Source organism: Martes martes (genome assembly GCF_963455335.1).
Source record: "Martes martes genome assembly, chromosome: 5".
Lineage (NCBI taxonomy): Eukaryota > Metazoa > Chordata > Mammalia > Carnivora > Mustelidae > Martes > Martes martes.
In genome coordinates this window covers 48,701,649-48,718,049 of record NC_137892.1, presented here as the reverse complement: position 1 = coordinate 48,718,049, position 16,401 = coordinate 48,701,649, and the positions used below count along the sequence as shown (strand labels likewise).

General features: G+C 37.3%; 1 protein-coding gene across 1 annotated transcript in view; it reads right to left on the bottom strand.

Annotated features, from left to right (window-relative positions):
* MCTP1 (multiple C2 and transmembrane domain containing 1) overlaps positions 1-16,401 on the bottom strand; it is a gene marked incomplete at its 5' end in the record, with an annotated part of 508,994 nt that overhangs the window by 178,126 nt on the left and 314,467 nt on the right. Inside the window, 2 exons of the mRNA XM_080804324.1 lie at positions 11,569-11,699; positions 14,654-14,824. Coding sequence (XP_080660450.1) covers positions 11,569-11,699; positions 14,654-14,824 — 302 coding nt within the window. The remainder of the gene's footprint in view (positions 1-11,568; positions 11,700-14,653; positions 14,825-16,401) is intronic.

Genomic DNA, 16,401 nt, shown 5'->3' with positions numbered 1-16,401 from the left:
CTGGTTCCCTGATCACCTGTGAAAGTAACCAGATGAAACAAGGCAGAAGTTGTCCTCTTGCGGGGTGAACTGAGATTGATGGAATAGGAGATGGGAAGGTAATTCCTCACACCTCCTCCCTTCTCACAGAGTGCCTCAAAGTATGATTCTCCATATAGCCTGTGCACATGCCGCCAAGTGGGTGCACAGCAACCCGCTATGTCTCTGAAACACAGGAAGCAGGGGTCCTCCCCGTAACATACTGCCTTGTGTTGCCTCCCAGTGCTTGGGATTGTACCTCCCAATGATTAGCACTTACTCATTGCCTCAAGCTCTGTTCTCAGGGAATCTGGCGAAGGCAAAAACCATTGATACAAGTCAATCCTCTCAGTTACAGCTGTCTACAACACAAACCTACCATGCTCCTCTCCTCAGTTCCCACCACCCATGGAATCTCCTTGGCAAGGCAGTGGTGTCCTTTCTGGCCTACCATCAGCTTGTGTGTCACCGGCTGACTCACACTGACTAAAGTCTTTCGAAACAGCTTATGATTCTCCCACCATCCAGGCTAGGTCTTAGCTTTTTCTTTGAACACACCTCTGCCTGAGATGATGCATCTATCTTTGCTTGCCAAATTTTTACTCATTCTTGACCAAATGCCCTGCAGTTGTCCTTCTCTGCCGGTATCCTGAGACACCTCAATGGCAGGTGACCAGCCTAGCTCCTGGAATGTAGCTGGTGCTCTATAAGTACTGGAGTAGTTATGGACGAAACAGAAATCAAGAAAGACCAAAAATTTACCCATGCTGACAGCGGCAGAGTCACAGCTAGCGTGCAAGGTGCTCGTCCTACCATCGTATATTGTCTTCCTAGAAAGTGGTTTGATTTCTTTTCAACACTTGTTTCACTCGCTCATTAACTAATTTATGCATTAATTGCTTTTTAAGTGCTTTATGTGGCAGGCCAACAGATTTTGATCTGATCTGTTGCATCGGCCATTGCTAAGCCTTCTAGTTTCTCATTTCCTTTTTCCCCAGAAATACCACAGACTCAGCACGTTGCTTTGAACAAAGTTCAAATGGCTTCAGAATCCATGGCTAAGGGTTTAGAATACTGAAGTTTTAATAAAGCTTATTTATTAGGATTCTGAGATTATGCAAGTCACTTTAAGTACTTATATATCAGTTTTCCTCATTTATCAAGTGGAATTAAAAAAAGAAAAACCTTCACTTGGGGTGCCTGGGTGACTCAGTTGGTCAAGTGTCTGACTCTTGGTTTTGGCTCAGGGTGGTGAGATCCAGCCTCGTGTCAGGTCCTGTGCTCAGCACAGAGTCTGCTCGAGATTGTATCTCCTCCTCCCTTCTCTTCTCCCCTTCACCTCTCTCACTAAAATAAATAAATAAATAAACAAACAAATAAATGACCTTTTAAAAAATGCCTTCTCTTTGCATAGAGTTGTAAGAACACAGACATAATAGATGAGAAAGTACTTTGAAAAGTTGAAAGTATGATCTAAGTATAATGTGTGATCTTATTATCATACATGCCTTGGTTTAATCCTGGAAAATTTAAAAACTTACTATCCCTGCTGAACCCAATTTGTCAATCTATCAATCAATAAGTCAATGAGAGAAAGACAATTATCCTATGGTTTCACTCATACGTGGAACATAAGAAATAGTGCAGAGGATCATAGCGGAAGTTAGGAAAAACTGAATGGGAAATCATCAGAGGGAGAAACTGTAAGAGATTCTTGACTCTAGGAAACAAACTGAGGGTTGCTGGAGGGGATGGCAGTGGGGAGAATGGGGTAACTATGTGGTGGGCATTAAGGAGGGCACATGATGTGATGGGTGCTGTGTGTTATATGCAGCTGATGAATTATTGAACACTACATCTGAAACTGATGATGTATGTTGGCTAATTGAATTTAAATAAAAAATATCAATCAATAGGAGAATCAAAACAGATTCAAAACTGAAGATTTCAGAGCTACTTTCTCTTTTTCCAGAATTGGGGAAATTGAGACTTAGAGAAATTAAATGATGGCAAGAACTGGAATACTGCTGACTTTCATACAAAAGCTTTAAGTTCTTTGTGCTTTCTAAAAACTGTATGTAGTGGTGCCTGGGTGGCTCAGTTGGTTAAGCATCTGCCTTCAGCTCAGGTCATGATCCCAGGGCTCTGGGATCGAGCCCCACCTTGGGCTCCAGGGAGCCTGTTTTTCCCTCTCTCCCCACTCTTGCCTGTGCTCTCCCTCTTGCTCTCTCTCTCTCTAAAATAAATAAAATCTTTAAAAAAATAAAAATAAAATCTGTATACATTTATTTAGCCACATGAAAGAAATATGTCCCATTTATTGAGCACATTTCTCCCTAAAAATTAAAGAGTAAAATTTCAGTGTTCTTATCACCTTTTTTCTCCTTTACCTTTCTATCTGCCATTTCTGAATCAGTAACCAATGCTATTCCTCCCAGATGAAAGAGACTCGTGCTTGGATATATACATGTACATACATGTGACTACGCTGGGGTGCAGGAAGTAAATGTTAGGACAGGATTATTTAGGGTTTTTTTTTTTCTTTGTAATTTAAGAACAGGACAGGAATCAAGCTTTAAAAATATTTGATATATGCATTAACACAGCTGGCCCATGCACCAGATACATAACTTCCGGCCTGCAAGGTTTTTAGAAAAGAGTAGGAACTGTATAACACAGAGGGGCTGGCGGTGGTCCCCTTACTTGCTGACTTGCTTTCACTGAATTGCAGTTCATATATGCCTTGTTAAGTGGATTTACGGATTATATAATCTAGTTTTAACTGAACTAATCCCTACAAAATGGACAATTGGCTTTAAAAGATCCCAGTAAAGAAACTGTGGATGGAAGATAATGCTAATTGAACAAGCACAAGTGAGCAGAATGATGATAAACAAGAATACACAGAACCACCCCTTCTCCTGGCGGAGCTCCGTGTCAGCGACGTTTGGAGTCACTAACTAACGGCGGTATAATCAGATCTCACAAGAATTCAGCCCAAACAACCCCGAAGTATCAAGAATAATACCCGCAACTGAAATTTACATCTACATTAACGATAAACTCCTGAGTGTGTGCTGTGTCTTGATGTGTTAGCTCGTGATACTATGAAGCCATCATGATTAGCAAGACATTCAAAAACAAAGCCTTCAGAACAGGAAGACAAAGGTTTTTGTCAACAGGATTTCTTGGGTGGGGGTAATTTTGAAAAAAACACTTATTTTATAATTCTGACCTAATTTCACAATAAAATGATGAAGCTTTTTGAGAGTTCATAATGCACAAGAACTATTTTACATTAGTAAAACTAATGATACATAGCAGATTGTACAATTTTATATTGTAAATCGATATAATACGTGATTTTTTAGAATCTCTGTGTTTTAAAGAATTCAATACATAACCACTACATGGTTTTAAAGTTTCACAATTACGCACATTTTACACCATCTCTGACATTACAAAATGCTAATACTCTTCTTGTCTTTCTGTTGTCAGAAGTTGTCACCGTTTAACTATCTTTGGGGAGATTGCTTTATCAGAGCATACTTCCACAAACTTGTGAAATTCTTCATTCACTGACTTGAAGGTAAACCATCCAATATACACAGGGTGGTGCATGAAAACTGTCCTTGAAAACTTGGCCCACTGTGTAAGAAACACTGCACTGAATATAAACTTTTGCACGAAATCTTCACAAGAAAAGAATAGTAACCCATGAAAGAAAATAGATTGAAATCTTAATATATTTGGCTTGGGTTGATTTTATGAAAAACCAAGACAAGAATCAATGACACATTCCATTCTCTCCTTAAATATTGTCGATCTCCCTAAGGAAATATTTCACTCAATCCTTAGTAAGAAAAATAGTGAAATACAATGATTTTATGAAAAAACTCTCTTCAGTTTAGAATTTTCTGACTAGCTGTCTTTGTGCTTTCAAATTACTAATGCAGGAGGATTGTTTCCATTCTATATAGGAAGTAAAAGAGTCATTGACAAATTGGTATCATAAATAAGAAACATTGCAAGTCAGGACCTACAGAGTGTCAAATGCAATGACCTTCAACCTACAGAGAACGTTACTTTTGTTAATAGGGAAAGTCAAAGGCTATTTTCTCTGTTTGCCACACTATACGTACACATCTCACATTCTCCTTCCTTCTGCATTAAATACAGAGTCACAGATTTATTTTTTATGCTTATAGAATTTGGAAACATTTGTTCTTTATCCCAAACTTGCCCATTTGGAATAGATTTTTCTTATCAAACACCACCAATAATTAATAATAATTAACAATTAGACATGAAATAAATTAATTTTGATAATTAATTATTAATAACCAATTAATAATTAATAATCAGATATCAATTAATTTTTGATGAACTATAGCTCTCTAGTGAAGCTTACATCTATAGCACTTTGCTGTCATGGGCAGTTCCAATGCCCTAGCCCTCATAACAATGCAACAAATAAAGTCAGTAGCAATTCACCAACCTAAAATATATGTACCCCAAATCAATGTCACTTTAAAGATAAATGAGCATTTTGCACACTAATAAATAACATTATAAATCTTGCTATATTGGATTGCAAACAACTCCAACTGAATACGATTGCTTGACACGGGATTTACTTATTCTGCACGTTCATAAAAACAACTTGTTCTCTGACAGCACTCATTCTTGGCAATTTACTGCAGCTGTCGGCAGCCAATTTGTTCAGATTACTGCTCTGCATAAAAGTGTAACAATCATGAGGATTTATTAGCTGATTATCGTAAAGGTGGCAGTCCGTCTTGCCTGCCAAAATGCAGGTGATCAGAAAGTTAAATAATTACATGCAGATTAACATTATTTCACCTTCATTTGATTGTTGTAGTTCAGTGACAGGTAGAATTTGTTGTTCAAACTTGCACTATTGTGTACACCACCTAAGTTGGTTTACTGACTCCTTGGCATTTTATTGAGCACTTAATGGCTTCACACCATTTTGAATGTAAGACTGAAGTGAAAAAAGTGCGGACTTCAGAGTCAGGAGTCCTGGATTTGACTCTCATATCAATCACCCCAGATTCGTACTAGCTGAGCGAACTCTCTGCCTCTTCTCCCACCTTACTTTTTGCATCTGCGAAACTGGCACAATATGAACCACTCTGCTTATCCCCCAATATTGAGCTAATGTATTAGTGTCCTATTGTAGGGCATTGATGTTATTGTTTCTCTCTACTCATGGTAAATTTATTTTCTGCGTGTAAAATTTACACCAGATGGGATTAACTCCCTGGATATTGGAATGATGAAGAAGTTATAAGTATCTTGGTAAATGTATAGGCTACTTTTCAAAAAATGCAAAAATTCAGTATTTTTTTAAGTATTACTCAGATACTTCCATACTCTAACTCATTAATATTCCCTTTTGAGGGAACCTGGGTGGCTCAGTGGGTTAAAGCCTCTGCTTTCGGCTCGGGTCATGATCCCAGGGTCCTGGGATTGAGTCCCGCGTCGGGCTCTCTGCTCAGCAGGGAGCCTGCTTCCTCCTCTCTCTCTGCCTGCCTGCCTGCCTACTTGTGATCTCTGTCAAATAAATGAATAAAGTCTTTAAAAAAAATTCCCTTTTGAGTTATGTATAAATACACTGAAATTTTGTACCTGCCACTGAGTCATGTTGTTCTAATTGCCTTTGCATTAACACCTATTGTCAAATATGTATTTACAGTTGACCCTTGAACAATATCCCTGCACAACTGAACTCCTGTGTAAAACTTTTGACTCTCCCCAAATTTAACTACTATTGGCCTACTTTGACCAGAAGCTGTACCGATAATATGAATAAATGATTGACAGATATTTTGTATGTTGTAAGTATTATATATCATAGTCTTACAATAAAGAAGGCTAGAGAAAGGAAAATGTCATTAAGGAAATCATAAGGAAGAGAAAACATATTTCTAGTACTGCATTTATTGGAAAAAATCTGTGTATAATGTGTGCAGTTCAAGCTCATGTTAATCAAGGGTCAACTGTACTCAGAGAAGGAGGAGCCATAATTCCTATTATTAAATCAAACTTCAGTTATTTCAGTTAAAATCTGGCAAATATTTATAAAACACCTCTTGTATGCCATATACTCTTCTAGGCATTGGGGATGTGACAGTGAACAACAACAACAACAAAAAGAAACACTTAAAAATCTCTGCCCTCGTGAAGTGTGGGCATCATTCTAGCAATGGGAAATAAATGATAAAATAAGTAAGTGAAATGCGTAAGTGTCAAATGGTGATGACTTCTATGGAGAAGAACAAAGCAGGATAGGGAAAAGGGGATGACAAGGAAAGGGGGTTTGTGTTTAAAATAGGGTTGGTATGGATGCTTCTCTGATGTGACTTTTGTGCACAGACCTAAAGAAGGTAAAGAAGCAAGCCAGGGGGAGCACAGATGGCGGGGAAGGTTGTGAGGTGGAAGGGTGTCTGGTGTGCTTGAGGAAGAGCGAAGAGTATGGAATGGAACAGAGGAAGGGAAGGGCAGAACAGCAGAAGTTCAGGGTAGAGCGGTAAGAGAGCTAGATCATGTGAAGCCCTATAGGCCACTATAAAAAGTTACCCAGGTTTTGCCCAGATTAAGATGGGAAACAATTGAAGAGATTTGAGCAGAGGAGTTAAATTATTTTATTTGTGTTATGTGGAAGGAAGAACAGGAGGCTACAGCTATTGTCCACATGAGAGCTGATGATGGCTTCAATCAGAATTATAATGATCAAGATAATGAAAGGAGTGGACTCTGAGTATATTTGGAAGGAAAAATTGGTGGGTTGTTGATGGATGAAGAGTGACAGAAAGAACAGAAGCAAGTAAGACTCCATGGTTTTTGGCATTAACAATAAACAAGGGAGAATTTGAAAGGAAGAACAAATTTGGGGTTATTGGCCATCAGAAATTTGGTTTTGGACCTGCTCAACTGGAGAAGTCTATTAGACATTCTAGAGGAGATATCTAGCCGACAGGTGGTGTGAAGTCTGGAGTTCAGAGAAGAGTTATGAAGAGGAGCTGTTTGTTACTATCAATCTCAGGCAATATTGGAAAGTATAGGAGTGGATGGAGACAATACAGCAGCAGGTGTAGACAGAGAAGATGCCCAAGGAGGGGACTCTGAGGCTCTCCAGAACTAAAACAGGAGGGAGGTGAGGAAAATTCTGTGAGTAAGACCAAGAAGGAACATGTGATGAGGTAAGAGAAAAACAAAGAGTGTGGTGTTCTAGAAGCAAGTGACAAACCCTTGGTACTGCTGCTGAGTCGGGTAAGATGAAGGTTGGAGATTGGCTGTTGGATTTAATGTCTTGGTGGTCGCAGGTGACCTTGACTAGAACAGTGTGGGTGGCTTATTGCGGGGACGGGTAAAAGCCTGACTGCCTGGGTTCAAATGAGAATGGCAGTGGGTAATGCTCAGTGTTAAATGTTTTTCACTGTATCAACACTCCAAATTTGCAAGTGGCCCTTTCATTCATAGCCAGCCTTGTATTTATAATGGCAAAAAAAAAAAAAAAAAAAAAAGCCTATTAGTGAGCATACATTTACAAAACACATTTTCAAAAATCATTATATTTGACCAAAACTGGAAAATAAAGTGGGACAATAACAAAATTCTAACACAATAAACTAGTCTATGTAGATCATCCAACCCATACAAGCATTCTCAAGTTTAGGACTGAATTTAGATAGCACCCTTAAAAAAACGTTATTAGCCATTCAAGGGACAGTGCTATCCTTCATGGCCAACTTTAAAATTCATTCACCAACCACCAGCCAACTCCAAGAATTGTTTCTAATTTTTAAGTTAATACAAACATATCTTAATTATTCTCATTACAAAAAAGAAATAATGGTGTGATGTGATAGAGGTGCTAACTAGAGCTACAAGGACAATCATGTTACAACGTATAAGTGTATCAAATCAACTATGGTACACTTAAATTTACATTAGTTACATGTAAAAAGTATTTCTAAGTAAATGATAAAAAGTTAATAGGACATAAAAAATGTTGCAATGATAGCTTGCAAAATAAGGCAAAGGGATGAATTTTGCTCATGTTACTTTACTCCCAGAACTTTCACTTAATGGAAGGTAAGTCAATTCTCATCTAAACTACCCAAGGAACCAAGGAATTCTATAACAATCTGCATTATTTCCACCATTACCATACAACCTTCACATAAACACAGTGACTTTACTCTACCTACCACTTAAGATATAATAATACTTTGCTTTTCAGTGGCAAGATGTGTTTAAAGCACAATTTAACATATTATATTAACCAAAATAAGTCAATCAGAGAAAGACAATTATATGATCTCACTCATATGTGGAATTTAAGAAACAACAGAGGATATATGGGAAGGGAGGGAAAACTAAAACAAGATGAAACCAGAGAGGGAGACAAACCATAAGAGACTCTTAATCAAGGGAAACAAACTGAGGGTTGCTGGAGAGCAGAGGGGTGGGGATGGGGTAATTGAGTGATAGCTATTAGGAAGGCACGTGATGTAATGAGCACTGGGTATTATATAAGACTGATGAATCACTGACCTGTACTTCTGAAATTAATAAGATACTATACGTTAATTAATTGAATTTAAATAGAAAAATAAAGTACAACTTAATAAATATAAAGTTAGGAACCTAGAGTTTGTGATGCTATCTGGCCACTGAATAGATTTTAAGTGATGATTTACCATAGCCATTTCCTTTTTCTGCAGTGGGCATCTTGGTTAAATTAGCAGAGTGAGTGTACAAAAAGGTTTTACTGAACTTTTGTGATTACCTCAAAATTTGACAATAACTCCCTTTATTGTGTAAATGGGCTTTCCCTGATACTCAGAAGCTGTCCCAGGAGTCATCCTGTCTACACCTGTACTGTGATGTACTCTTAAATTTTTTTGGCTCAAATTGCTTTTATAGGCTATTATGTTTGGCGTATGATCAAAAATGGACTTAAAAAAAAAACTGACATTGATGCCAGGTAAGTTTTTTTAATTATATTTAGAACAAAATGTAACTTGAAATAAAAGTAATTCATTCAAAATGAATGAGAATTTAAAAAAATAACAACAACAACCTATAACTCTTCAGTGGTAGCATTTGAAATCACCACCCAAGCCAGTTTTAATATAACCAAGACCCTGGGAAGCAGAGCATAAAGTTGTGTCCGTCAAAGCAATGCAAGTGATTCTACTCGCTGGGTTCTCCTGTGTAATAACTGTGAATATAAACAACTCATCTAACAATCCAGGCAAAGCCCAAGTCAGACACTATACAAAGGTGGTAACACTTCCGAGAGCTAGAAAAAGTGAAAAGGGAGAACAAACATCCAACTAGATTGCTAGTTTATTATAAAAGGAGATAATTCAGGAGCAGCTAGATGAGAGCTACTCAGGTAAGGTATGGGGTTAGGGCCCTGAGTTTCCATGTCCTCTCAGGCATGCCACTCGCCTGGCCCCTCCACATGCCCACCAACCACAAAGCTCCAAAGGTGGTTTTCTTCTCTCCCAAATTTCAGAAGACTTCCTTAGCACCCTCCCCCATTATCTAGAACAATCCCGATTTTCTTAATATCAGCCGATTGTCACTGCTCTCTCAAAATTTGCCAAATTATGGACAAACCCATAGCAACAAGGTGAGACGAGAAAAACTAGTTCACCTCTCTGCTAACCATTTCTGTGATATAATTAGCCGTGGCCTTGAAGAATTCACAATATTATCAAGTGAGGAAAAGGGAAAGGTCAATACCAGATGGGCTGAGAAATTAAAGTAAGAAAAAAATACATAAAAGTATACCTGTTATTATGGGAAAAAATAGAAAAAGGTGTGATAAGTTATACTTCATGTGATATGAACTCGGAAGTACAGGAAGGCAGTACATGGTAGCAATTACTTCCTTATATTACTAACATAACAAAGTATGGATATAAAATAATGAGACTGAGGCAGCAAGTTACACATGACAATCATTCTGGTTATCTCACAGGAACCAAATATGGCTAATGTTGCTCTAAATTATGAAAATGAACTAGTTCTCTAAGGAACAGCTAGACAACACTTACTTGAATGAGCTCATGGGATGTTGAGGAAGACAGAAACATAGACATATAACCATAAGGAAATGTAGTCAGTGTATTAACATATGTATACTTAAGCAACTTAAACTAGTGATATATTCCAAAAAGGACAAGTTAGAGCTTAAATAACTGAAAATAATGTTTTACTAAAGGGGAGGAAAATGCAATGAAGTCTCATCCTTTTAAAAGGCTTAAAATGTAACACAGTATTAGGTTGCAACAGTTTTTTTCTGTTTCATTTTATTTTTATTTTTTTATTTTTTTTTTAAAGATTTTACTTTTTTATTTGACAGACTGAGATCACAAGTAGACAGAGAGGCAGGCAGAGAGAGGAAGGGAAGCAGGCTCCCCGCTGAGCAGAGCGCCCAATGCGGGGCTCGATCCCAGGACCCTGGGATCATGACATGAGCCGAAGGCAGAGGCTTTAACCCTCTGAGCCACCCAGGTGCCCCTCTGTTTCATTTTATAAGTAAAACATTATGGGTTAAGTGAAGCTACTCTTTAACCTCTCACTTTATAATCCTATAAAGAAAGCCAATGTTTAAAAAATATATCTCAGAATTACAGAAAAACAAAGAGATAAACACTTTAGGTTGGATTCTTGCTTTTCTAGCATACAATGACCTTGATTATTGTTGGTATGTATGCATTTCTTCGGGCTGTATGTTTAGAGACTTGGAATTCATGTGAACTGCACTGAAAAAAGACTATTCTAAACTACCAAGCTCTTCTGTACGCTATGTTTTATTTTAGTATTGGCGGGTCTCGATGTGTTTTGCCACAAAGGAACATACATATAAAAAAAATAGAAATAGCTTTTAAAGCAAGAAAACAATTCATGGAATTCAAGCAGCAATTCGAAATAAACTTGTCCTTGTGGAGAGATGTCATTAAGCCTCACAATACCCCTTTCTTCACTGCATTATTAGATTAACATGGATCTGTCTCACTTACATGTTGCCATCACTTAAACTTGAGAAATCTGCAGATTTATGAACTCCTAAGAGTTTGGTTCTCTACCTTGTAGGGAGTGGTAGGAAACAATGCATTTTATGGTCTCACAATATGCTTTATGAAAAGTAGTATTATCTCAGATCACTTTACAGACAATGACTGTGCTCTTTGTTTAAGTATCTTACATCAAATGAGATTCCTCTTTCTCAATTCCCGTAAATTTTACACACAATGTTCTGACACCTGGAAAAAATTTCTAGGTACCAAATTCAGGTAGTCTATCCATCAACTGGTCAAAACTGCCACCTACTGGTCAGTCTTCAAATCTATTTTTCCCTTCACCCAAGCATTGCTTTACCATGGTCAGATCCCTTTCTTCAAAATATTAAAGATCAATTGCAATAACCATAAAGGATAAAGCAGTTATCCTTTTAACAACCTTCACCATCTCTGGGGTGAACTAAAGATGCCAAATCATACAAACCTGCCAATAAAATCATCCCTTTTCCCAGCATCTTTGTCCCAGGCAGTGATATCAATGATTCCGCCTCTTTCTTCGTAGAGATGAAAATCAAATTGTTCCCTCCACTGAGGATTCAAAGTTTTTGGCATAATCTGGAAAACAAAAAAGTAATTGTTGCCTCATCAATATCAGTCTTTCAAAAAAATTAACTCAAGTCATTGAATAAAAATTAAGGTGCTATCTAGAAAAGCACGTGTGAGATTTGAACAAAAGCTTCCAGAAATGATGGAAATGAGTCATTAGATGTCTAGCATCTTTAATGCATATCATCTGAAGGAACCCTCGAGGATATGTCCTGAAAACCAAAGGGCACCCCTTCGTCATCTTGAATAAGAGATGAGACATATGAATTATACAGAAAAGGCAAGTAGCCTATAAGTGAAATAGCTCACTCAGATACTAGCATTTATTTTACATAATTGGTTAATGCACAAAGATATAACTCACAGTCTGTAATCTCACAATAGAGGGAAATATGGATTCCCAGGTTTTTTTTTTTCCCTTACTCCCCACACACATGGGAATTCTGAGCTGAATACATGAAAAAATCCCAGACCATGAAGTTCTATGGGAGCAGGGGGAAACAGAAAGTAACTTTGGGGTGGTCAGGCAAATATTTATGTTAGAATTAGAGCATTTATGTTTCATCCCCATTTGATATCTGGAGAAACTGAGACCTAGAGTTGAAGTGACCAATGCTTTAGTATCTAGACTCTAACTCAGGTCTTTGATTAAACCCTCAGGTCTCTTTCCCCAAAACAACATGTCAAAAATGTCTGTGAATTAATACGAGTGTGTGTGTATAATCTGTATGTTGCAAATACGAAAAAGATATCTTATCCAAAGTGCAACTTTGTAACTTGAAGTATTCAGATAAGACATCTGGTAGAATCAAGAAATAAAATGACCCATATTGAGGTGCTTTGAAATTTCATTCACCATTGGGTTAAACAACCTTCATATTTGTTTCCCTTTTCTTTCTTTTTAGCAGGAGGGCATGCAATGGCCTTTTCTCTTTTGAATGTATGAGACAATTCTTCAGATGTAAAGACTTTGAAAGCAATGAAGTATGTTATGTGCAAAGGTAATACAAATGAATCATAATTTTTAAAGTTCATAATCTGAAATTAATCAGCAATATATCATGAAAGAAAGAGCAAAGAGAGACACGTGTCCATAGCTGGGTTTCATATTTCATACCTAAAGAGCAGAACTATAAAAATAAGTGATGTTTTAAGCCTACCAGAACATGGAAATGATGTTAATTGATAAAGGACAAGATAGAAGTGGTCATAGGAACCTATTTTTGGAATCAGTAGTTTCTTTAAAATATGTTATTAAGTTCATGGCAGAAAAAAAAAGATGGCACTTGAGGATCCTATGATAATTCAAACCTCTCATTATTGGGCTCAGATGCACTTCTATGGTATATTGGGGAATGGTCTTTCTTACTTATTTGGCCATTAAGAGCCTAATTTTTCAGTTTCCTTTTTAAGGATTGTCTTCCCTATATGGTTTCCTTGAGGCCCAAAGTGGTGCCTTCCCCCTCCACATGGGCACTTGATAAGGAAACCAATCAGCCTGCTAGTAGTTTTCACTGCCTACCAACAAATCAGCTCCGTGATATTTCTAACTACCTAGTGACTGATGAAAACTCCCTGTGCCAGAAGGAACCTTGTCAGGCTATTTATCAAAAGTTCTTGAAAATGGTAATGTCAAAGTAAAGATATTCCCATCAAAGTAGAATGTGATTTTTCATACAAGACAGATATGATGAGTTGTCCCAAGTGAGGAACACCAGCTGTAGAAGGTGACCATTTAGGAGGTTGTATTTGTTTTTGTTGTGGTTTTTTTTTTTAAGTTTTTGTTTATTTACATAAGCAACCTCTATACCCAATGTGGGGCTCAAACTCAGGAACCCAAGACTGAGAGTCACATGCTCTTCTGGCTGAACCAGACAGGCCCCCCAAAAGGTTGTATTTGGAAACAACGCAAATAAGACATGTGCCCCAAACAGAACTATGACCACTATGACCTTTATTAAGTATTATTACTTCTATCAATAATATGATACTAAGATGATTATTTAATATATTGTTACTACTAATATAATTGTTATTACACAATCTACTTACTACTGCTGATAATCTTCTTTCCGTTACTACCATTTATTATTTAGTATGGATGAGGCAGTATTCCAAGCCCTTGACATGTATAACATATATTTATTCAATCTTCTCAATAACTTTATTAGGTAGGCATTATTTTATTTTTTATATCTATTTTCAAAAGATTTTATTTATCTATTTATCAAAGAGAGAATGAGCACAAGCAGGGGGAGTGGCAAGAAGAAGGAGAAGCAGGCTCCCTAAAAAGCAAGGAGCTCAACATGGAACTCTATCCCAGGACCCTGGGATCATAACTGAGCTGGAGATAGATGCTTAAGCAACTGAGCCACCCAGGCGTCCCTAGGCATTATTTTAATTCACGTTTTTACAGATGGGGAAATTGGGACATGGAGAGTTAGAGTAACCATGGCACGCTGCTAGTATGGGCAACAGAAATTTGGCCCTTTGTTTTCTAAGTAAATAAAGGAAAAAAATGTAATCTGCATTGGTGCAAGTCAGTTGGAATAAAATGTTTCAGAGCAATGTACAAAGATTTTTTGGTATGTAAAATAATGCTGTTTGTAGTACTGATACCAGTACTAATTGTGGTAATAATAGTAGCCAACATTCAGCATGTTATGTGCCAGGCATTAACTTAGGTTTGTTCCGGCTTTTCTTTTCTTTTTCTTTTTTTAAATAGATAAGTTCAACTCCTGTGTTAGAGATGAAGAAGTTGAGACACAGAAGTAGTTTACGCCAGGTCACAGAGCACATTAAGTAAGAAATGCAACAGTATAGTTATTGGTCGGGTTTGCTGACCTGATGTTTGAAAGAAGCTCTGTTAAGCATTTAAGAAGCATCTTCAACTCCCAAAGCATGGCCATTAACCCACCACTGCCTTCCCAATACCGACAGGACCATGAAAGGGATACGGTTACCTTGCTCTTGTACTTCTGATGCCCAAGCCGGAACTTCACATAGGGGTCACTCAACCCATTTGAATCCATTGCCTTGAGATCTCGCCCCTCAATCAACGTGATGCTGACTATTCCTCTCCAAAGCTGTGATTTTCTATGGACATCTGATAGACGTAAACTTTGGGTCTGAAACTTTTGGTAAAGGAAAACAGAGTTAGACTCTTGAGTTTTAAACTGAAATACCTCATTTGGTATTACCCTCTGTCCTGTTACAATTTTTTGAAAATTAAAAAAAAGTAGGTAGTTACAATTGAAAAAAAAATAAACATAATTTACAGGTTATCATTAATTCATTGAAAAAACCATCAATAAATGTGAAATTATCACCTCATGATAAATTTAAGGTTACTGTTTACAAGAGGTGAATGCTCAAAATAAAGTCGTTTTCCAATTCTTAAAGTCACGAGATGTAGATACTTGAAGATTATCAGAGAATATCTGCCTATGTGTCAAAGATGCCAGTGTCAAAATATGTAAAAAATAAATATTATAAATACCAAAGACCTCAACCACATTTTAAATATAAAAATATTTAATTTTTAATTAGTTATGGCTTTTGAAGCTCTCTTTATCAGGTTACAAGTTGGTTTTAGTAGTGGGTTTTAGTTGTAAGATTACAAGCTCTGTGCAGACAATTAAAAAAATTCTTCATTGCTAAGTTAGGAGACAACGGAGTTTCAGCTCACTAGAGAGGGTATCGTGGAACAGAAGACGAAATCAACATGCCCATTGGAGGTGTCTCGTTTATGCTGAAACTTGCATCACAAATTTTACAAATTACGTATGTGATTTATATTGGTGGGTATGTTTCTGAAATTACTTTGCATTCTAGTTCTTGAACATGTTCCTTAATGATTTTTATCATGCTCTACCGTAAATCACAATATTCAAGCTGGGGAACAAAGTCACAATTTTTGAAAATTAGGAAGCCTCCCAGAAACGGCTGCATAAACTCTTTGAACTAAACAGCACATACAACAAATCAAAGTCGCCAAAATGTTAAAATCTTTTCAATTTGGATTCAGAAACAAGCAGTACTATAAAAACTGCTGTTTCCTTCGTATTGTCAAGCATGTTGTCTTCACTTACAGTCATTTCATGAAGAAATTCAACACGTCTCTCCGCCTCAAAGTGCTCCATTTCTAAATTATCGATTAACTCTACTTTCGGCCCAATTCCTTCAACATCAACAGTATAAAGTCATAGCCTATTTTGTGTGACTCCCTCTCTCACTTTGAATTCCTGCTTTTTTCCCTTACCACACTAATGCCATCACTGTTTTTAATCTATCCTTATGAAAAACAATGCATTTCAGGTTGCTTTTATTAGGAAAAGGAGAACTACATTCTTCAAAAGACAATACTTTTTATATTTGAACATTTTAATGTAAATTTTCCTAAATCACATTGCCTACTTCCCTGTCTTGGTGATAAGTAAATTGTGAACAACATGGCCTGGTGGCTCTGCCTTATTAACACCAACACAGGCCTGCGTCTACACACCCCACACTGCCGTGAGCTCCGAGAGTAGTGGTCAAGCGTGTTCTGGGGTGCATCAGACTTTCAGGGAACACCTGTAACCTCCACAGGACTCCATGCCCCACTTCAGCTAGAGTCCCTCTGCCCTTGTCTGTCTTACACATTGGCCTTCTTTCTGGATTGGCTTTTGTTTGAACCAAGGATTGATCAGACGCAAAAAGTTGAGTGCAC